Below are 24118 nucleotides of genomic sequence, written 5' to 3'. Positions count from 1 at the left end.
ACTGAGCCCTGGGGAACACCGCTCATGACCGTCCGCCAACTGGATTGAACTCCATTCACCACAACTCTCTGGGCCCGGCCATCCAGCCAGTTTTTTTACCCAGCGAAGAGTACACCTGTCTATGCTGTGTGTTGCCAGCTTTTCTAGCAGAATGCTGTGGGAGACAGTGTCAAAGGCTTTACTGAAGTCCAGGTAGACCACATCCACAGCCTTTCCCTCATCCACTAGGCGGGTCACCTGGTCATAGAAGGAGATCAGGTTGGTCAAGCAGGACCTGCCTTTCATGAACCCATGCTGGCTGAGCCTGATGCCCTGGTTGTCCCGCACGTGCCTTGTGACTCAAGATGAACTGCTCCATAATCTTCCCCGGCACCGAGGTCAGGCTGACAGCCCTGTAGTTCCCCGGATCCTCCTTCCGGCCCTTCTTGTAGATGGGCATCACATTGGCCAGCCTCCAGTTGTCCAGGACCTTCCCCATTAACCAGGACTGCTGATAAATGATGAAGAGGGGCTTGGCGAGCTCCTCCGCCAGATCCCTCAGCACTCTCAGGTGGATCCCATAGACTTGTGAGCATCCAGGTGGTGTAGCAGGTCGTTAACTGCTTCCTCTTGGATTATGGGGGGCTTATCCTGCTCGCCATCCCTGTCTTCCAGCTCAGGGGGCTGGGTACCCTGAGGATAACTAGTCTGACTATTAAAGACTGAGGCAAAGAAGGCATTAAGTACCTCAGCCTTTTCCTCGTCCTCGGTGACAATGTTCCCCCCCGCATCCAATAAAGAATGGAGATTCTCCCCGGCTCTCTTTTTGTCATTAATATATTTGTAAAAACATTTTTTGTTGTCTCTAAGATAGTAAGAGGTGCTGGTTTCCGAGCAAACTGTTTATGGCCTGCCTCAATCCAAACTTTTGAGCTGCAAAACATAACTAGTTCTGATATGCCGATACACATCAAGTACAGAAAAACCCTGGATGCGGAGGATAGACCTCAGTTTTTTAAAGAATAGGGGAAGGCAGCCCTTTACCCAGCAAAGCTCACAGGTTTTAATAAAACAGCTTCAAACTTATGATTGCTGTATATTGCCAGCAAAATAGCCAAGCAATGAAAGGAAACATCCAAGCCTCTGGCACACAGGAACTTTCCAGTATATCACTCACTGATTATCTCGCTCCTTAATCTGTGACACATGAAAATTTAGGACTGTCCCTTCTAAATTGTCTCACCCCCCGTATACTCATTTAGGCCTGAGACTACCATCTGCTCTTTGGTTCAGCTTACTTGCAGTGCCACAGACTGTACAGTATCACTAAAAATAAACCAGAGCAAGTGCCTCATTCATCCAGTCTCTTGGTGCACTCTCCATGCAGCTGTCAATGGCTAGAAAGCGTATACGGAAATCTGCGGAACAGTTAGGTTTGTGATAGCGGAAATGATGACCCTGCATAGCAATAAATGCCGCCCAGAGCTTTTCTGGGAGAAAATCAAACCCCTTGCTCTCTTTGGCACGCACGTTCACTTCAAAGTTGAAATGATTTTTTACTGACGTCTAAACATAGTGTCATGACAAAAATGATATCTGAGCCTGGGAGGCACTGAATTTGCCCAGGGCGGCTGTGTCCCTTCAAGGGCTTGCAGGATTAAATCCAACATCTTTCCTTCCACCTTTGCTTTAGAAACAGAGGTTTGGTCATTTGAAGGGTCAACTTAAGTTTATAGATCTTGGCCATCGTGCCTCCAGAGCAATAAACTAAACCAGAAATATCTGTCATTAACAATAAAATAGTGATTTATCTGCTTTCAGTGAAACTTTACGCTTTGACAAGTCAAGTTATCAATGGGGAGATGCAGTTCTACGCCAGGGCCAAACACTTCTACCGGGAGGTGCCAGCCACAGAAGAGGGCATGATGGGAGACTACATTGAGCTCTCCAATACAGACATTGAATCCTCCAGGGAGTTTCTCAGGAAGTTTGTTGGGGTGAGTCATTTAATCCCATCTTCTGCAAGAAACGGTGTTGTGTCATAAATGACATGCACTGTGCCCGGTCACATATATTTTAAATGGCACCGTATGTCAATATTTGATATGCAGTCACAGGTCATAACTGACTGTCGTTGGGTCTAGTAATGTATTCTGCCAGGTCATGCATCATCATGAATACACATTTTGCCTGGCCATATGTCATTATTTACCTGTTTTGCATCCCTTTCTTATGCTCCAAAGCTTCAAAGACGATTGTGCAAGGAGTTTTTATAGCTGTGTTTGGGTGGGAGATTAATTCTCAGTGCAGGACTGGGACCTTTCATGATAAAATCCTTGCTGGCTTCAGTGGGAGATTTGCCTGTGCAAATTCCTGCAGTACATTTGGGAAAGTAACTGAGACTAAATGCCAAGTTTCTGTTTTGCCTATTTATAGATATTTCTGAGAATGCTGCAACAAAACCCAGCCCTCCCTGCGCCCCTCCCCAAACATTAGGAGCATATAGAATAAGCTACCCATTAGGAAAAGTATTTTTTTCTTGAACATTCCAGTGTCACTAAGGACCTTTGCAGGTAGGTTTCTAAAGGTCTGTAAACATCTTCAAAGGTCTGCTTTGACCTGAGATACAAAGAGATGCCAAGTGGGATTTTAAAAGCACCTACAATAGCAATATCACTTTGGCACTTAGGTTTCTGAAAATCCTGTTGATGCCTAAATGTGTCTTTGGGAATCTGCAAATCTTTAAAAGTGCAGCCTGGTGGTTTTCTGACTGCCCTTCCCTCTTCCCAGGGGAAAAGCCCACTAAATTAGCTCAACAACAGTATTAGATGCTAAAGAATCCACAAAGCTCCAGGAAACCAAATTTCTTAAGTTCTCCTGCTCACAAAATTACTAGTTCTATATAATGCTACCATAGATCTTTCATTTTCTGCTCAAATGTACAAATTTGGGATAGCCAGATGACCTTTTTTTAGTCTTAATGATCTACTATGGGAAAAAAGCTCAATAGGTTAATTAGATGTTGTGTATAAAAAAGGGCACAGTTTAAATGGATTGGGATGGAAAATGAGTGTGGCTTAACAACTAATAGAAATCCTGTATAGCAGTGAAGGGCAACTGATAACAAAGTTTGCTGTACCTGATAGAGGGAGGCTTTTGGGGCAGTGAGCCAGCAAAACACAAGTGAATAGCTACATTTTTTTCATTAACAGTCATTTTTATTAATGCTAATGCAAAAAGGCTTCACAACATTTCAAAGCCTCGCTATATCAGGCTTTCTACAAACACAAAATAAGAAAATACAAAGGAAGTTCAGCAAGGCAGCTGAACCTGATGGTAAAATGGCATTTTCCAAAAAAAATGAAATGCAACTTAATGAGTCTAGGGCCAGCTCAAGGCATATTCCTTAAATTTTACTTAAGTCTTGTTTTAAGGACATTTGTGGAATTCAAGTGGTGCATAAGCATGTACTCACAGAAAGATTTCACGCTTCCTAGACATCATATAGATTCAGTTTCCTGAACGGCAGGTTTATATCACACTGTTAAGCTTTCTCATCTCCAAGACCCGAAAAGGAAAGAAGTACAGTCTGTAGCAGAGTTTCACATGCCAAAGAGAAATCATACCCAATGCGTCAGGTGTGATGACAGATACAAAATACTCCAAAGCAGAGTTCCTACTCCTATTATTAGCCAGGGATAGAAAGGATACTCTGAATGGCCAAGATCAAACAAGGAAAAAAAAAAAGGAACAGAAAGGAATCTGCCCGTTTTGCTAGTTCTGATTTAGTTTGTTAAAGCCTGTCCTCTGTTGAGATCCAGTCAATTGGTTATGTTACTTATGGTTTACTTTCCTTTCTTACTACTGCAATTTGAATCCTACTCGACCAGATACACATATTTACTGGCTTTCTGTAGTAGTGACTTTATTCTAAAGCTAATTTGAGTTACGTCTTCCCAAGTTTATGGCTGTATGAATAATTTTTTTTTCCAGTAAGGTGATCAAGGTAGAAAAAAGCAATTTGCTTCACCCTAATATAAACTATACTTTCTTTTTTAAAGAGAAGTTGAACAAAATCAGAAAATAGGAAAATTAATTTCAGATCAACTTAATATATTTCACTTAAATTTTTTTATTGTTTTACCCTCTGAAAAACTTTTCCCTTTGTTTTCAAGATATAAGTCAGTTCCAAAATGAAAAATGCTGTTTAGAAATGAAAAGTTGACAAGTTATTTTTTTTTCCTTGAAAGTTGTGAATAAGAAGTATCTTGACATTTTCAACATTCTTTCCCATGTTTTTTGGCTATAACTATTCTCTAGCTTTGAAATATCAATTTCACAGAGAGTTTTATTCTTCCAAAACTTTATTTTCTGGCAAAACTAGTGCTCCTTAAAAAACAGTTGCCCAGTTCCACTCAAATTACCCCTCTTGAGTTAGTTTGGCTGGTGTGGAAATGTCACACAGTGACATTTCCCTTACATGACTGATGTTGCATACCTTCATGTATGGCATTTCTTAGCATGATTCTTAGCACTACTGTAAACTGAGCTACAGATTTCTTTACCATTGGAGAATTTATCTTGCCTGGGCGCATGGAAGGAATTACAGAAAGGACTAAGGACTTCACTTATATTTTAGCCTGTCTCTTTCCCAGGCAAGTCAAACTGAGTTAAAAGTGCCACTGTGCTCAAGTTAAGAGGTTTTATGTGTGTGTGGGCAGAACTCAAACCAAGAACAACATTACTTGAGCCAACAGTGCTGTACAGACAAGCTATAGGCTGTCTCAGGTACAGCCATACTTGAAGGGTTATCAGCAGAGCTATAGCACTGCATATTTATGGCAATGTATTAATGCCAGTTAAAGCCTTGATGTCCACATAGACACTGTGTTTTCAAGTGCCTAATCTGGAGGTAATGTGTAAAAAAGGAAACAAAGAAAACAAAGAAACCATTAATTCAGGAACAGTTGTGAGCTATAGGTGTGTGAAATAATACAGACAGAGATTATATTAACCTTATAGCTCCCTTTCTGCCCTAAACCCTTTCTCCCTTTCTTGCCCGCAGTTCACCTGCCTGATTGGTTACTTGCTGAATGAAAAGCTTCTTGAAAGTGATTTTTCTCCTGTTTGATCAGGGGGATGGAAGAGACGTTGTTGAAAACCTGATTTTTATTTTTTTTTAATTTAGGAAAAAAAACACTGTGGTTTTTATCTATTATTTCTTGAACTCTGATTTCTTTTTTATCCTACATATCTACACTGCCTTCCTGCCCTTCCAAGATCTGAAGTAACATCAGGAACATATTCCACAGCTCTTTTATCCCTAAGGAAATTTGTGAGTGCCCTATTTAGCTTTACAGAAGAATTTTTGGGTGTGTATGTGTCCTACATGATAGCGATTCTGAGTAATGGGAAGCAGGTAGTCAGAGGAGCAGTCAATCTTAAATTTTGAAGCCTGTTCTGGCTTAAAATTTTCGCTTGTACTATTTTTTAAAATAAGGAGTCTGATTTTCAACTCAATTAGGCTTTTGGGAAAATGATTGCCTTCCAAAGAAAATGTTAATACCCTGTCAAAGCTCTGAGCACTTCCAAACTGAAAATATATTAGCTGAACATGGAATTATGTCAACATTTTCATTACAAACGGAGCTGTGGTGCTGCACAGGGCTTCTCAGCTGACTGCCTGATGCTCTTGCTCCCTTTCAGTGAAGTGTGGGATCAAGCTTCATCTCCCATGATTGTCCCCTTTCCTTCTTCTCAATGGCAAATGGAGATGGGTCATCAGAGGTCCTTGCCATGACACATCATGGGAGATGAATTCCGTGTTTCGAGTGAGGTACTGTGACTGAAACACAAACGTCAAAGAAGTTATATGGCTTTTTGTCGAATTCTGTTAGTTGTTTTGGTAAATCATCCTGGTTTTCTCACCAGCTTTCTCAAAGATTTTTGCTTAATCACATCGGTGTAGGCCTGTATGTATCTGCCAGCAAACAATATGGAAATCCACCTTGTAAAGATCCAAGACACAGTTCCTTCTCCTTTCATGAACTCCTTGTTACAGCTTAGTCTGGTCCTCAGTAAAAGCCACATGCTCCTAAGTGCAGCCTGTGAATGAAGAATGGCTCACATTTTCCGGCTAACTACAAACAGGTAGTCTCCAGAGTCCAATAGGGTTGAAGGCTTGTGGACTCTTGCACACATCGGGAGATTAATCTTCCTAGGTATACAAATTGGGACCAGCAGCCCTGGAGACTGGTGAGAGCCTTTGAGGTCCTTGTGCTCTTTCTACAGTTACTCTGTGTAACCAGATGCTCAGCTGGGCTATTCATAGTCATGTCATTGGCAGTACTGTCCTTTGACCTTAATAATCTACTGAATTACCCACTGAAGCAAGGCCAAAAAAGCAGTGAGTTACATGATTTATTCTTGGTCATTACAGAGGGGGTCTCCCAATAAGCAGGAAGAGCAAGACTCTTTCTGGGCTTATTTCCGTTAAGAGCAGTGAAGTTGCAGCAGGGACTTTGGCCCATAGCTTTCACTTCAACACTCAGTTCCAGGGGACAGGGAAAAGGTGTTTACATTTGCTTTTAATATATTTGTTTAAAAGATAACTTTGGCCAGGGGAGCTTCAATCCCACAGTCAGTACATGTACAAACTTAAAATTTCTGTTTTACAGAACAGCAGCAGGCTCTTAAGAGCCTTTTTATAGGTAGAATGGAAGCTTTAGGGGTGAAATACAGCTTTCATTATAAAGCTCCTTTTACAGTGACTCATTATTTTCTCATAGACATAGCCTTTATGCCACATTTTTTCATGTCTGATCTCTGTCCAGAGATGATATTTATGAAGCAAAAAAGAACGGTTAAGCAAAATCTACTCAATCATCTTTCTTGTCTCTGTGCCTAAAAAAGAAATTCTGTATGTGCTCCAGTCCAAACTTTTTGAGTTGTCATAAGTTACCTACAACTCCAAGATCTTAATTCAAACACAGCTTGTTTTGAAAACTGCACTCTGATCCCAAGGATGCTGTGTATCTGCAGAGATGTCCATGGGCACCTTGGGAGTTCTGTGCTGCAGAAGTTACTTCTTGCCTGCAGTATTTGGTATACGCTTACTTTTTTGTTAGGCCTTTACAGGGCTCAGAATGAGGCTTATCTAGCCATGTAGTTGGCTGTGAGGTATGAATATTTAACAGATGAAGTTGCAAGGACTTTACAAAGACCAGTGGATCTTCTGAGAAAGCTAGGAGCTTGTGAAATATTACGTCTTTTCTTATACCAAGCAAAACCTTATTGTACAGCAATAAATGCAGGGCTGCAATGATGAAGTCCCATCAACAAGCAGCCTGGGAACATAGCCGCCCAGCTCGGCTCACACATAGGTACCCAAAGCTGTATTGATACTGTCCCAGGTTCTTATCAATCTTAGAACAGCCCTGCACAAATAAGGCGACAAAACACTAGGCTTGGTGGACTAAAGGCCATAGCGGATAACACAGTTGCTATAATCTTTCAGGTGGCATTTTTCAGATTTCAAATGATTTTCTTGTATCCCACAGGGGGTGGGGAAAGCTGGTACCAACCGCGCCCTGGACTGCGGCTCTGGGATAGGTCGTATCAGCAAGCATGTCCTGTTACCAGTTTTCAAGAGCGTGGAACTGGTGGATATGATGGAGAACTTCCTGGCTGAGGTCCCGAACTACCTGCAGGGCAAGGAGGACAGAGTAGAGATGTATTATTGCAAAAGCCTTCAGGAATTCACTCCATCCCCACAAAGATATGATGTCATCTGGATTCAGTGGGTTTCAGGTTAGTTCAGCATGATTCATCAGCCCAGCATCTCAAAGAACTATACAGCCTGTGCTGAAGTTTATGTTAAAAGAATGGTGCAGCTGTTAAAGGATGTTCTCAAATCTTTGGGACTGCTTCCTAAAGTCTCACAAGAGACTTCTGAGAGTTCTCCCCAGCCACATGCACAGCTTGTTTTGAAAACTGCACTCTGATCCCAAGGATGCTGTGTATCTGCAGAGATGTCCATGGGCACCTTGGGAGTTCTGTGCTGCAGAAGTTACTTCTTGCCTGCAGTATTTGGTATATGCTTACTTTTTTGTTAGGCCTTTACAGGGCTCAGAATGAGGCTTATCTAGCCATGTAGTTGGCTGTGAGGTATGAATATTTAACAGATGAAGTTGCAAGGACTTTACAAAGACCAGTGGATCTTCTGAGAAAGGGTACAAATCAAGTTGGGGTTTTTTAGGTCACGTACTGGAGGAAGGTACATGTTCTTGGAGAGTAGCCTGTATGCTAAGGTGCAACTCAGGTGTAGGCTTTATATATGGGTTTTCTTGAGCAGGAATCCTCCTTCTTAGTTGCCAGTGCTGCGGACACATACACGGGGTTGGCCTCACCTGTGAGCAGGGATTTCTGAATCTGATGATTATCCAGACTTGGGGGTATTTCAGGAAACAATCTGAAAAAAGCCATAGTGAAATCACCAATACCTATAAACCAGATCGTGCTTATCAAACAGGTTCACTTAGCTATATGTCCCACAGTACCCCCTCACATAAGAAATATCTGCTTCTTCTCCTGCAGCCACCCCCGTGAATGCCCTGCAGCATTAAAAGCAGCAGACTGGCGATCAGATAATGTGGGCTATGTTCCTCACCAAAAAAAAAAAGTTTCTTAATTTTTTTCTAGAAAACCTGCTGCAGTGCTTAACTGTCCTTCCAGAAAGAAGGTTTTCTCCTAATCTGTGAACCTAAGTGTCCACGGTGCAGTTTCAGCTGGCAGAAGTCATTATTCTAAAGCACAAGAGGAGGCCTGAACAACTCCTTCTCTCCAAAACCCTGGAGATAGATAGTTTCTTGCTAGGCAAAAAGAAAGATAAAGGTAGAGAGATTAGCACAGGCGATGGTTTTTTTCAGGAACACTTATTTGTCCTCTACACATAGTCTTAAAAAGTGAAACTGAGCTTCTTAGAACAGGTCTTTATAGCTGTACAAGCAAATTGCTTCAGAACAATATAATTTTCCTTTGTATTTTTGCTTTTCTTGAATAACCAGTCATTGCAGTAAATGTAGCTCCTGCCTCATCTTTTGAGCAAATCTGAGTCAACATGAGACTGAATGAGCTAAGACTTGTCTGAGGCTGTGCTGATCAGCTATGTGGCTGCTAACGAAGGGAGCATATGCCTTTTCTTTAGCATAAACACAAATCTGAATCTCCTTCCTCCATCAATTTCAATGAAACATGTAGTGATCTTAAGTATTAATCAAACTTCTACCCCTATCTTGAATTTGACAGAAATATGCCAATGAGCTCAACACTTTTTGGTGGAGCAAGGGCAGAACTGTCTGGTAGAGAGCAACACCATGAAGATCTCATTTTCTTAGGAAACTAGGCTAAAAGCTAAGTTAAGAGAACATTAAGTTCCAAATTAGGTGTTCAAAAGCTTCAATGAATCTTGCCAATGCAATCTTGATTTGTCTTATGTATGCGTAAGTATATGAGCCCAGGCTGTTACTTTATGAAAAAATAAAAATGCAAGTTTACATTTCATATAGAAATTACCATTTTCCTTCAACTTGAAAGGTTTTCAGCTTTAGGCTTTGGGGCTTTTTTCTTTTTCTTTTTTTTTGGGGGTGGTTAAAGAAACCTGACATACTATGTCAAAATGTGGTTTTGAAACGACAACTTCCATTTATAAAAGTTTAAATCTTCCATCAAGAAAACTAAATATTTTGACTAGAAAATACAAACGATTATTTTTTTCAAGTTTTTCATTCAGTTTCTGACCACCTGTCCTTGTTAATTCATTTTAGATGTTTCACATGTGAGAGTTCTCATTTTGCTCTTCTCTGAACCCTGCACTACTGATCTCAACAGAAGTATTGATCTTTGAGAAGGAAGGATAAAAAACACAATCTCAATAACATATTGAAAAAAGTACTATTTTAAAATGTATATGGCATATGCAGAAAGCACAACAGTATGGGGTAATATAAAGAGTTTATTTGGCAGTTTGGAAGGCCTTGCATTCCTCACTGGATCTTTGATCCAGAACTCCTTTGATGGGTACATAATGTTACACAAAGTTGCAGAGATTTGTAGCATTAAAAGACAGAAGGGACTGTTAGATTATCTAGTTTGACCTACTCTATATCACAAGCTGTTATATTCATTCCTTTACCCTTGTACTGAGCCAGTAGTTTGTGTTCAATTAAAACATATCTTGAGAAATTCAACCACGTTTGATTTGAGGACTTCAATAGGTGGTAAACACCACTTCTGTTGGTAGTTTCCAATGGATAATTACTTACACTGTTAAACAGTTGTCACTTATTTCCAATATGAATTTGTTTGGCTCCGGCTTCCTGCCACTGATTCTTATTATGACTTTAACCACCAGATTAAAGAACCCTTCAGCACCCAGTATTTTCTCCACTATTCCCATTGACTTCTGTCCACATCTGTTGCTACTACTAATATGGATCCTAAATATTGATTTGTTTGTAACTGTTGATCTCATTGATTTGCCCAATGTTTCATAATTAAATCTGGCAGGACTAGAACTTCTCCTGCAATAAATAGGGTATGGAGACTCAGAACAAGGCACCATTCTGATGTGTGCAGGGGGAGCCTGTTTGAATGGTTAATAGTGATCTGTTTTCCATCTTTTCATCTGTAGGATATCTGACAGATAAAGATCTCCTGGAGTTTCTTATCCGGTGCCAAAATGGCTTGAAGGATAATGGTGTTATCATTCTCAAGGACAACGTAGCCAGGGAGGGCTGTATCCTGGATTGTCTGGATAGTAGTGTGATCCGAGACCTGAACATCCTCCACAGCCTCGTTGAAATGAGTGGACTCACCATCCTACGAGAGGAGAGGCAGGAGGGATTCCCTGAGCAGTGTGTCCCTGTCTGGATGTTGGCCATGCAGAAAGGCCCTGGCCATTCCTGATTGCATAGTGAGACTGCAGAAACTGGACTATGGATGAACCACAGGACTGGGAAGGAGAAAAGCATCTGCTAGAATCCTCCTAACCATGCATTGCTACTACTACAACTCTAGGGCAGCAACACCTAAAGGATCGTGAGAGAATTACAATTGAGCCAACTTCTCCAGGGAATAGTCTGCTTCTAAATCCTGCCTGCTTCATCATTCTCTCCATTTTTAAAAGCCTTTCTAACAGCTCCTTGTCAGATCTCTCTTTCATTAAGGAGTCAATACTGGACAAAACTCGACTAATAGAAAATAATTAGGTCTGAAGTTTCTGTAGTGGCTAATATATTTTGGAGTGTTCTGTATGAGGTGTTAACAAATAAGACTGGTTTTTACTATGTCACTTTAATATTCTTGGAATTTAAGAAGGATCTGTCAGATCACTGAAGCAGGAAATTCAAATAACTTCTGGAAAACCTAACCCAAATTTCGACTGTCATCACTATCTGTACTTTAAAATATTCAAACCAAAAATGTAAGGAAAGTTTTATCCATTTGTTGGCATCAGCTATGCAGTTTATTTATTTATTTGCATTTCTGTCAGTTTGGACAATAAGACAACCTGGTTAATTTTCCATTTTTAGGAACTACTTTATCTTCCTGATGTTTCTGCCATAGAATAATAGTGGTGCGTAAGGGTTTTCACACTCCAGAGGAAAACTTAGATGACAAATATATGCATGTTTGCATTGAAATTTTGTGAAAAGATTGCCCCACAAATTACATTCTGGAAAATATTTTTTCAAAATGTTCACAGTGGAAACCACTTGAAAGCTTCTCTTTATTATTCATACCACTGTAAATTTCTTTCTTTCCCACATTCAGAACAAGTCTGGCACCATATGCAGAGCTAATGGGATTTCATGGGGTGTTAATAGTAAGACTGTAAGAAGAATTAATACAGTATTGTATTAATTAACAACTCTACTAAACTACAGAGGGTCTTAGTGTAACCCAAAAGCATCTATGATTTATATTCAAACAGCAGCTGTATAAGCTGGGATTTGAAAATACTAACACACATACCATCTCCTTAAGACTCACAGAAATCACACATTTAAGCTTCTTGTCCTCTTCATATAAGAACAGAAAGCGCTGTGGGAGGACAGAAGTTCATTTTGCAAAAAAATTCAGAATTTGAAATTCTGCTTCATTCTGAATGAGGACAAGAAGGGAGAATTTTGAAATTCTTTATGAAGGAAAACCACACAACCACAGACTTTTCCAAATTGATTAAAATTTTTCATTCAGACAAAATCAAATGTTTGTTTTGAATCGGACTTTTAAAATAATATGCATTTAAAATATTACTAAATGCAGTAAAAAGCAAATTAAATATGACTTGTTCAAAATTTTAGAAATTAATGATAACATTAGAATGGACCGTTCTGACTCTGTCAGAATTTTTATTGTGTTTTATTCCCTTGAAATGCAATTCTGGCAAAACTTATCAGACTTTTTAAAGAGTTGCATAATGACAAACCTCCGTGTTCTGATGGAAAGGGGTTCTATAAAACATCCTCCACGTGACTGTACGCACAATTGTCTGTGTCAAATATTGTTGTCTGTGTTAGATTAGATTAACTCACATAGAAGCCTGAAGATAATGAGATCAGGGAACTTCTCAGCTGGATTTTAGTACACTTTGCCATCCTTTGATAACAAAACTCCAGTTTTGGTTTTAATTGCATAACTTATCTTCTCTAGCAATATGGTTGCATATGTTGAGAATTTCCAATTTATGGCAGAGGGCTTCCTGCCGTCAAATCTTATCCAGTAATTGTTCTCTTAATGTGCCATTGCTAATTGTAGCATTAAGGAAAACCACCCTGGTGTTTTGGTGAATATTCTGGCGTGTCATATAACCTAGAAACCTATGGTTCCCATGACACAGATGCTTCTGGAATGTTTTGGCTAGTTCTTCCATTCTAATCAACTGGTAATGGATGTAAATTTAGTATATAGCATTGTTAAAAACCCTAGGTGAACACTTACATTCTGGAATTGTCCCCACAACTAAGTGCTTCAAACTCCCTTTAAGCCACTACACTGCTTTCGTTCTGCTGAGGCTGCTAAAAGCTGATGTGGTCTTTGCGTGCATATGAGTATGTGCAGATATCTGAAGGAAACCCAGTCATTTGTTTTACAGGAAAGAGGCCTATAGTTAGTAACACTGGTTAGCAATAACAGGAGAATATTTGAAAGGCCTTTACGCAGATTACAAATTAATTTGTCCTTCACCATTTTTTCTTCCAGCCAGAGATGTCTGCCATGGCACAGAATACTTGGGGACTGCTGGAGATCCTAGTACAATCGTGTCTGTGCCAGGCATATCTGAATGGTGTTGGTCACTACAATGGTGAGAGAACGGCATTGTGGAAATAGGGAAGTAAACAATTTTATACAGATCTAAACAGCTGCCACATCTCACAGGGTAGAATATATCAGCTGTTCACTTACACACCAGAGTGGGTGCAGTTCAGTAATGAGAGACGTGGTTCCAGGACAGATATAGAATGTAAAGTGGTTTAGGATGAAATGTAGAATATAAATGACTGGTATTGTTATCAGTGAAATATATTTTTCAAGGTAAAAATGTTCTTCCTCTATTTTGTACATCTTTCCTATTTGAATTTCCAGAATACATAGACATAAACATATTATGAAAATTGGTTCCCTTAACTATATGAGAACAGAGACAAATAAAATCTTAATTTAGTAGAAAAACCCATATTTCATGGTTCCCACATTCCTGGAAATTAATGTTTCATGGCTATGTTGCTTCCACAGTAAAATATTAAAGCTTTTCTGGTGACATAATGAACCTCAAGAGTAAAGAAACACAAGCCCTCCAGGGGCTTAATGCATGCTGAAGACTAAATAATATTTTGGTTTCCTCCTTTTCCAAGGTATATTTTAATTCAAGAACTCCCAGTCAGCCAGTGTAGGACACCCTTAAATGTTCATGAATTTGGGTAAGGGCCATTCTTGGTTTAAAAGTTCAGGGCTCTCTGGACTTTACCGTAGTATATAATAATAATAATAATAATCCATCACAAATTTCAAACAGAAGATCTTGCTTAGGAATCATCTATGTATCAGTTGCTCTTTGGTGTTCAAAGACTGGATAATCAACTGAGTTGCACTGCCTCAACTTTCAGGTTATTTAAACCATGCATTTAAAGAAGTCTTTAGCTCATCAGATTGCAGCGGGAGTTTGAATCCCATTTGTTTGGTGATCATTTAAGACTTGTTCCCGATCTTGACGTTACCAGAAATTTAATCGAAGATCAAGACCCTGGCTGAGGCAAGGTTCACAGAACATTCAGGGTCTTTCAAGCTCAAGCCCTCATTCACCACCAACAGGTAATTAGTGAAATACCCAATTAGTCCTTCAATCAGATGTTTCTCCCACGCAACCACTACTCAAGTAAACGCTTAGCCAAAGTTGCAGTAAGCGCATATCACCACCAAAGCTCTTGGCAATGCTCAGTTTCCCCATATCAGGTCCAGTGCTTCTATTCTGTGTGACTGAAGGCCAAATATTATCTTTATTATATGAATGTGAGGTTCCTTGCAAAAGAGATCCTCAAGCCCTGACAGTAGCCCCCAAATGCTACTGCAACCCAAACAAAATGTACGGAAGCAATTATTACAGCAGTCTGAACAGCAATCCCAACTGTGCAGCTCCAGCAACCATCAAAGCTCAAGCTGTTCGTGTTCCAAAGGCAACTCAGACATTACAAATGTCCTTTCATTCCTAATTGGAAGAAAGAGCCATCATTTTGAAACATATCGCTGAATGGATGTTCTAAAATACTTTGTTTCAGAAATACTGAAATGATCATATCAAATATTTTTCATTTGACTTTCTTGTTTGGATTTTATATAACCTAGTCTAAACTGACATGTTATGTGAGATGATAATATAATATATTATATAGTATTGTAATAGTTGAAGTGAAACATTAGTTTCCTACAGAATACGCTAATAAAATCAGTACATCCCGTGCCCTCAAATTTAGTGAAACAAGTCAGCAATTTCCAGAGGAAACAGTCATTTCGAGAGGAACAATCCTGTAAAGAAGTATTTGCCCAAGCTCTTTTTCTCCAGACGTATCCCATCCATTCAGGCAGCTTGCAGTGTGCCTGGTCTAGGGAGCAGCCACCTTAGGCTGGAGAAGAAACTGGCACCTCCAGAGCAATTCAGACCACCTCAGAGCTGAACTGGCTTGAAATAAGAGAGTCTCCCCTCTCCCTGGTGGTGGTACAGTGGGAATGAAAGTGCATCCTTGTTATAACCAGTTCAGCATCTTCATTGTTAATGTCAAACAGAAGTGCAGTGTGATCTGAGGAGCTGTACTGTCAAAACCAGAAAAAGGCATGGACTTGGATAACCAAACGCCCATTAAAAATCAAAGTCATGGTACCGGGGCACTACATTAATGGGAGCAATATATCACTGCGTAATGCCAACTGACAAAAGCTTTGCCAGTTATTCCACTGAATGCCCTGAGTACCTTTATGCCATTCACTTGTTTTTTCCATTCTCTTAATCCAGGCTCCCCAGAGCGTTTACAATGGCATATCAGACAGTAGGCCTGTCCAGAGGAACTTGACTGTTATGTGTGATTAAAACCAGTTGTGTTGCATCCCATCCCTCTTTTCTTCCTTTGATGCTTCTTCCAACTTGCCAAGAAAATCCCTCCTCCACTTGCCAAAAATGATTTGTTCTCTGTGGACATCACCACATCTCAGTGAAGTAAAACAGATTAGCTTTGATTTTAAGAGGAGGTAATTCTGTTTATCTGAGAGCAATAACAACACGTTGTATTTCAAACATACGGGTTAATACCTGTCTCTTTCAATTGATGTCAAGTAGACACTCCCAGACCTTTGTACCAAAGCTCACGTTCTCATCATCACCATAAATAACAATATTTGTATGACACTATACATCCCAAGACCATGAAGCATGTTTGGAATAAGGAAACTGAGGCACAGAAGGGTGATCTGGGCCACATTACAACTTTACCTAAGTGGTAGCTGTGAGTGATTAACACCTCCACAAATCAGGACACTACAGGAACTACGGAGTGTTTTGCAGGCAGACATAAACTTATTCTGTTTGTGCTTGGAGCAGATTGAAACAGCATGGTTGTGGTTAGCCTGCTTATTAGGCCAACCTGATATGTCCTGCAAAGAGAGGGCTCAGGCTGAACATTGTGCTCATGAACATAAACAGCTTCTGTTCCTTTCAAAGCATTGGAAGAACAATCTAGTGTATGCCTGCAGCAAAAATAAAGACAGAAAATTGGTGGAAAGTCTCTCTTCCCTGTATCTCTCTTCCAAAAGTGTTGAATTTGCAGACATTTCAACCTGTCCTGGTATTTTCAGGCTCCTGAGACTAAGGCTTTTAGAGGCATTTGAAGATGCAGAAGTCCTGTAAGTGCACTGTGGCTTAGCAGATACCTACTGGTGTCTTTGAATGCCTGTACATCTCTGAAGATATGGCTTGTAGGAACGTCAGCTTCACACAAGACTACATTTTCAGAATTATCTAGGAGACCAGATTTGAAAGCATTTAGGTGCCTGTCAGTAGAGGTAGGCATCTAGAGGGATTTCTAAAGTGTTCGGCCAATTCAATCAAAGTTTAGCATCAACATGTCTCTGAAACCCCCTCAGAGAGTTGTAGGCATCTTAGGTACAAATAATCTCACTTGATTTGAGACACCTAAATATAGATGTCTCATCTAAGATAGTTGTCCAGGCTCTCTTTGCAGTCAGTGGAGAAAAACTGGCCCATGCAGGAGACATTCATGGCAGGCCCATGCATTCATTCCATTCTGGATAGATGTATTAAAGATCCAAGCAATGGCAAAGTCCTTCTGAAAGCTCCGTTCAACTGTTTCACTTTACAGTGACTTGAACTGATTTGTAGGTACATTATGCCTGATTGTTCCCCTCTCCCTAACCTCTGACGATGCCCTGTGAATGTAAAATCCTGATTCAGAGACTGTTTCTTCCAGATCTATAGCAGAGATTCCCAAACAGTGGCACACAGGCCACAAGTGCTGTCGAGCCTCTACAAAGTGGTACGCAACACTTTCTGAGCAGCCTTCTATATGCACGTGCAGCCTGATGCTGCTGGGAGCAGCTTCAGTTCCTGCTGCCACTGCTGCTGGGGCAATACTCCAGCGTGGAAATCCTCCCACACTCCTCCAATAACAGAATAACAAACATACAGCATCATCAATTCCAGAAAGTCAAAAATCACAGATCTAGCTTCAAAATATCTGGAAGATTTATCTGTGTGTGTACACACACGGTTAAGAGTTTTACAGATGTATACGCATGCATGTGGTATATATGCAGTTTGTATTAGCCAAGATGACCTGTGGTCCTTGGAATATGTGTGGCTTGCCAGCTTTTCATAAGGCATCTGCTGCAGTGGAACAGGGGCCGCTATGTAATGTGGATCCCCAGCCACACAAAGAAATGGTCCAGCACTGTTTGCCAAGGCAACTGTTGCTGCATCAGCATTGGATGTCATCTGCTCAACCTGGCTCCATCCCAGGACTCCATGGCAGGATCCCTTGGGTGACACCTGGCATGTCTCACTTGTAAAACCCACTCAGATCTGCCCTAGCCTCTTTGAATTATTTTGGTTGCATCTTAAGCCTCTCAGTCATGTGAGGATTTTGTAATGTGGTACATAGGATCAGCTAAGATGACCTAATGACCTTGTGGCTCCCTTCTCTATGGCTGCATGTAATCACAGGGCACACCAGGCGTGAGATGCTTCTCACCTAATTTGGACATCTAAGAGACACTTGTCTGAGGTTAAGGTAATTGTCAAGACATCCCATGATTGTCACTGGGGAGAGATCAGCTCCTCCCAGAAAGCTTCTTCCCTCCTGAGATGGTTACCCCATATACTCAACTGTAGAAGAAGCCTACAGGACTGTCTTAGGTTCATACAAGTCATTCTTAGGTGTTTAAGTGAAGTGAGATGAATTCCAGCTCAAGTGTATGAGAATTCATGGACCCCACCGTGAGACCAGTCTTCAGTGCATTCAAGTCTGTTCTTTCTCCCACAGATGCAGAACTTGGATCTGCAGCCCCAGCTGTAAAAATCTTACAACTCTGAAAGCCTCTACCGAGGACCAAAGTGAAGGTTGTTGGAAATTACTCCATCTTGGACCTTTTAGCATTTTCCTTTCAGAAGGTATGGGCACGGATACTCCTGAAAACTCAGTGGAGTACAAAATTATACCGATGTTTGGCTTGTACCTCCCACAGATAGACATGATGAGTTTCCTGAGGGGTGCTTTTTGCACTCTGGATTGATCGGTTTACCAATGAGCCAGGGCTGACCCTCTGTTGGGTCTTATTAAATAACACACTAGTTTTATTTATGGATCAGTACATGTGTGCATTGCTAAATAAACAAGTGGCTTCTCCTAAAATCAGGGTACCATTGGCAAACTCTTAAAAATCCAACCCATAAAATAAACAGACTCCAGGAGTTACCTGTGACTCCCACCACTGCAGTAACTTCAAGGTAAAAAGAAGTCAATAAACCCCCATCAACAAAATCCCCACTGGGATCCAGCAGCTGAGACTCTGAAGCAGCAGTCATCAGGAGAAACTAAGTGATTCAGTAAAACATTAACGTTCCCAGAGGAACCATATTTGGGCTGCCTTGATTTGGTGAGAGAGGCAGCCCTGACCACTTACCAAAGGCAAAACGTAGGCCATTGAAGAGACTCCTGTTTGGATAGTGTCTGTAGAGCCACTCTGCTATCTGACTTGCTCCCTGCCTGTGATCAGGCTATGTATCATCCCTAACTGTCTAGATGTCAAGGCAGAGGGACACTGAGCAAGTGAGTACTTTCTCACCCTACACTGTCAGTTCACTGCTCAGGTAGGATTCAGTCTCTGACTTTCTGTCCTCCCAGATCTTGCAGATCCCCAAACTGATGTCTGATAGCACCTTCAGTTTGCAGCATGCAGTAATTCTGATTTCAGTGGGCAGAGCAAACCCTGCCTTTGCCCTAATGGAGCTGAGATCAGTAACTAATGACCTCTTTTTCTGGGCTCTTTCAGCACAGGCAGCTTTGTCCTGTCTCCCCCAACAGACTGCACTCCCTACAGCAAGGACAGAAATAATACCACCTTAGTACAGCAAGGAGAGAAATACCACCTCACAAAACATGGCTGAGCACATCATTGTGGTGATCCAAACCAGCCATGCAACAGCCAGGACAGGTGCATGTACCAAAGAGAAAGGATGTAGGAACCAGTGGACTACCTTCCATTGCTGCCTTCTCAGGTAGACAGATCTACTTACCGTCAGGCTTTTATGGCCTCCAGCATCTCAGCATTACAGCATGTTATAATAATTAGTACATTGATCCCTTCCACCTCACTGTCAGGTAGGGAAGTACTAGTTAGCTTCATTGCATGTATGGGAACCCCAGAAAGCAGAGTTACCTTCATCTCGTTTTACTTCAGCTACTTAGTCCAACTGGTTATTGGAACTACCTAATAATCAGGGAAGCAAGGCCAGTACCTCTGCAAGACTTTTCAGTCCATCTGATGCTAGTGGAAAAACCTGACGTTAGGAATATCCTGTCTCTCTCTGCTGATTAGTGATTTGGTCTTCAGCTGGGACCATATACCTAATGTTAAATGAGTTGAATCTCACCTTGAGGGAAGAGGGGCCTTAGAGAGTTGTATGCGTTAGAGCAGGGAACAGAACCCAGCTCTCCTTAGTCACAGTCATGTGCTCATACCCCTGAGCCATTTTCTCTCTTATTTGTGTAAACTGAGGGGACTTGGGTTTCCAGCATGGTAAACAAGGATTTAGCTACTTCCTCCCTTCTCACAAATAACTTTCCCTGAAATTAACATGATAAACACAACCCTTGCTCTCAAAAAAGCCTTTCTGCTTAGTGTTGTTTTTGTAACTGATCCTCTGCTGGAAAACAAGCAACTAAAATTTCTGCTAAAAACAACCCAAGGGAACCTCTTAACAATAACATTACAAGCAGTCTTATACCCTGCTCCACTGGGTCCTGTGACAGAAGGGTGGACACCCACCCATGGATGGGTTTGTAATCCTGTGTGATAAAGAAGCACTATGGTGGCTGGCAGCACGCAGACAGCGGCATAGAGTGCCTCGCTACCCTCCAGCTTTGTGCCATGCTTATCAGACAAGAGTGGACAGAGCAGCACCTAGCACCTGGGATCAGGAGCCAGAAAGAAGCTGTAGCCTCATGCTGGGCATGTGTGAGTTGCAACGGTGGTGGTGGGAAAGGAGTGGGATGATTGACATAGAAAGCAGGAGACTTGACAGGCCGGAATATTTTCATCCTCAAACACCCCACTGTGAGAATGGCTTTCAAATAATGACATTTTAGGAAATAATAATCTTGTGCTTCTAGTTAACACCCTTTAAGGCTTAACTGCATCGTGGTTAGAAAGTTGTTCTTTCAAAATGAAAATTCTCACATAACTAGAGAATGTAGAAGTGGGTCTAACCTGGCTTTGCAGATTGTGTCCTCCCTTTCTGTCCCATAAAAATAAGTGCACACAAATAGCCTGATGTATCTATAGAAGCACAGTGGCAGAAATCAAAGATCAAGCCAAAGGTGACGAGTAAGGAGAAGGCAGTCATAGATAGGAGAAAAACAGGGACTGTGCTACTCCTTTTGACTGGGGAATACCAAGAAACTTGCTGGCTACCGCATAGTCTAGGAATATGTGTTGGAACTGTGCCTTCTAAATGTCTCTACTTAAGGTTAGGCCTAAAAGCACGAAGCAGCTTACAGCACTTTCATTCATAGGTCTCAAAGGAGGCAGTGCAGAGAGGGACATACGGTAATCCCTACTGTAGAAGGGAAAACAGTGGCCCGGAGCATTGTATCACTGAGTAGCCAAGTTGGGAATCCCACCTGAATCATTCCCATCTCTGGACAAAGCTGCCACTTCCCTATGAGTACAACAGGTAAGGGGCACAAACCTTTCACAGGCTGGGGCTAGGTTTTCTGTGGCGTACCGTGTACCTTTTTCTTCACAAGGGAGCTGACAACGACAGCTAGCAACCAGCCCTCAGCCAGGACCTCGCTGCTGCTAGAGGCAGAGCAGGGCCTGCAAGGAGAGTGTCTTGGTACGGTAGGACGGGAGTTCCAGCCAGGACGGCTGAGGTGAAAATCCTGCTCAAATCCATATGAGACACCCTTGCAGCTCAAGACATCCATCAGCTAATCCTCCCTTTGGCAATCTCCACACTTACCCCTTCCATCAAAGGAGCTTGGATTACAACGGCTGCTGTCTTAATGAGTGAGACTCTGAAAGAAGCTGGTTTCTCCAGGACAAAAACTAAAGTGCTTTTTGCACTCTCTGGATCACCTTGCCTCGTAAGAGAACCAGGCATTTAACAAACTGTTACTGAGCCTCAGGAGGGAGGCGAGTGCACCCAGAGACCTGTGCATACAGACAAATGGGGGGCCGAGAGAAGCTAAGTGCCTTGTCTCATGCCGCAAAGTAATCATGACCTGAACTGGGCACAGAATCTGCATGTCCCACCTTGCAGGTTTTTGAGCAGACTGTGAGGCCAAGGCCCTGGCCATTCACTGTCACTACAGACCTAGTGGTGTTCTTTGGCAGAGGAAAGGTGTTAACTCACGTTTCCTGGCTGCACTCCAATTTGTCTGACTATATTCTTGCTTTCTTAAATCCCTGCCCCTACCAACCAACCAGTTTTGGCTGTTTGCCGATTCCCCCAATTGCTTGTTGCTGTTGGTTGTGGAATGGCCCCTCTTTCACCCTGGAGCTCACTGCATTGTGTTGGTTAAATGATCTCAGGTTGTAAGGTTATCTACCATGACATTCCCTGTTCCGGAGAAGCACATTTGCAAGATGAGTTCCCCCCCTTTCCTTTCCAACCCTTGGAAGTGTGGCTGTCACAAGAAGGATGGTGGAGTAGGGTGGTCTCATGCGCTGTTGCAGAGCTGATGTGCTTAGAGAGGGCTTTCCAGTTTCTCAGTTCCTCTCATCGCTGTTTTCCCTGTAACTATCGGAACAAACTGCCCATGCCCCTCTAATCAAAGAAATGTGAAGTTAGCAAGAGGCCCCAAATACATTTCCTGGCAACAAGACAAAAGTAAGTCTACTGAGAAGTTTATGCAAAGAGAATATTTCTAGTGTATACAGTTCTGTCTTGTTCTCAGATGCCCATACCAAAGCAATTACTGTTCAGGAGATGCCAACTGGCTGGAAGAACCTGTTCATTCTGGGCCTGTAATGGAGTCTGTGAGGAGCTCAGCTTCCTGGTGTGGAAGAAGGTAAGTGTGTGTGAGGAAGGGAGGCTGGGACATGTTTATTTGGGAGGGTAACCTTTCTGGGCTGGGAGCCTACTTTTTAATTTATTTGGTGGTCCGGGAAAATTCGTCACATCACATTCTTCAGCTCCTATTTCCACTGAGGTGATTACATCACCCCAGAGTCTTAGCTAGCTAACAGGGATGCAGCTGTATAAAGCGCAGGCTGGCCGTTTCATGATGGCAGTGGTGCGGTTTGTCCCTAAGACAAAGAAAGTTGCACAGGAGAGGTAGTAGTCTGGGTCCAGCCAGGGAAATGCAGATCCAAGGCCAACCCTGAACTTTGAGCCAGCTCATGGATGTTTTTTTCCATGTCTGCTTTTACCCCACCCTTGAGCTCCTCAGGTCAGATCCAGAGACGCATGTGGCCTCCATGTTCCTGTAAACACAATGGCTGCTGTTTCTGGGTTCCTGGGAGAAATGCCCAGGACAAGTACCAGGGCTTTCCAAGTGATAATTCCAATGGTCTGAGAAGCATTTTGATGGTCTGGAGTTGCAGGGCATCTTGGCTTCTTGACAGCACTGTATTTTGCAAAACAAGGATGAGAGATCAAGGCCTGCAGGAGTTGGGGCAAAGACGGAGAGACAGGGTTGTGGCAAAGCACTGAGAGCTGAGGAAGGTGGAAGGGGAGAGCCCTAGAGTGTGGGGTTTCCACAGAAGAGAATCAGTGGCTCTCCCACTCACATACTCGCTTTTTGGTGTCATTCCACATGCTAGCATGAATACAGGAGAAAACGTGGTGTCTGCTGGGTCACAACCCCTTGCTATGGCGTGCCTGTGTTCAGGCTCTCGGTATTCAAAGGGACGTTGGGGTATTTACTCATGGAGTCTCACAGCACCTCTGAGAGGTGTCTGAGTACTTTACCACTGTTTTGCTCACAGCAGTGGTAAAGCAGTGTGGGGAATCGCCTTTCACAGCCAGGGAGTGTGGCAGTGTCGAAGTCAGAAGGAGAAAACTTAGGGCTGCCTGGTGCTCAGCTCACTGTGTTCTCTTCCAGACGCTGCTGCTTCCTCTGCAGAATGCCGAATCTGCTTCTGAACCCCATGTCTCATGTTTCTTGTCTATCTTTACACCAAAATCTTAACAGCAGTTTAAAACTGGCATAATTGGTTTTGATGAAATGCATCTCTCAGCTCTTGCAGGCAGGGATTCTGTTTTCAAAAGCTGAACTGTTCCTCCTGCAACGCAATGCAACCATACTCTCAGAGAGTTAATAAATCTATGCGTGCCCTTTAAAAGAAGAAATCAGGAGGATTTTTTAGACATTTTTAGGCAAAGGTTCTTTTTTTCTTTTCTTTTTTTTTTTTTTCATGCAGCCTCCTTGGTAACCAGTTAAAACAAATTCCTCCAGACTGTAAACTAGAGATAATGGAGTTCGCCTTTAATCTCAGTCCGCTACAGATCAAGTTACCTCTTAGAAATTACTTATCCTGGCCAAGCAAATGAATTGGAATTGATGTTCTTAATTGTTTTCTAAATTGCTGTTCCCCACTCCCTTCCTCCCCTTCTCTCCACACAGCTGTTTTGCATCAGAGTCTAGTCTAATGGGTACTGTCACTCACACGAGGGGGTGAAGTCATGTGGTCATAAAAGAGAAAGATTGGGGGAAGAGAGGGAAATACCACCCAGTGCATTATCTGGCTGTGACACACACAAATTGAATAGAAATAATTCCTCCTAGGGGGCTAGTCCCAACAATGGACACAGTTCTCTCTTGGGCTAGAAAAATGTGGAGACTCACTC

General features: G+C 42.0%; 1 protein-coding gene across 2 annotated transcripts in view; it reads left to right on the top strand.

Annotated features, from left to right (window-relative positions):
• METTL11B (methyltransferase like 11B) overlaps positions 1 to 16315 on the top strand; it is a 23978-nt gene extending 7663 nt beyond the window's left edge. The window contains exons 2-5 of one of the 2 annotated variants that reach the window (XR_663446.1): positions 1801 to 1976; positions 7539 to 7788; positions 10670 to 11461; positions 13243 to 16315. Coding sequence is in view for 1 of the 2 variants with exons in the window: in XM_009320622.1 (XP_009318897.1) it covers positions 1801 to 1976; positions 7539 to 7788; positions 10670 to 10944 (701 nt within the window). In the remaining variant the exon portion in view is untranslated. Of the gene's footprint in view, positions 1 to 1800; positions 1977 to 7538; positions 7789 to 10669 lie in introns of both variants that reach the window. The other variant, XM_009320622.1, reaches the window with a different exon arrangement.
• The last annotated feature ends 7803 nt before the right edge of the window (positions 16316 to 24118 follow it).

Source organism: Pygoscelis adeliae, unplaced genomic scaffold (assembly GCF_000699105.1).
Source record: "Pygoscelis adeliae isolate BGI_AS28 unplaced genomic scaffold, ASM69910v1 Scaffold402, whole genome shotgun sequence".
NCBI classification, from domain to species: domain Eukaryota; kingdom Metazoa; phylum Chordata; class Aves; order Sphenisciformes; family Spheniscidae; genus Pygoscelis; species Pygoscelis adeliae.
This window is presented reverse-complemented; position numbering and strand designations above follow the sequence as displayed.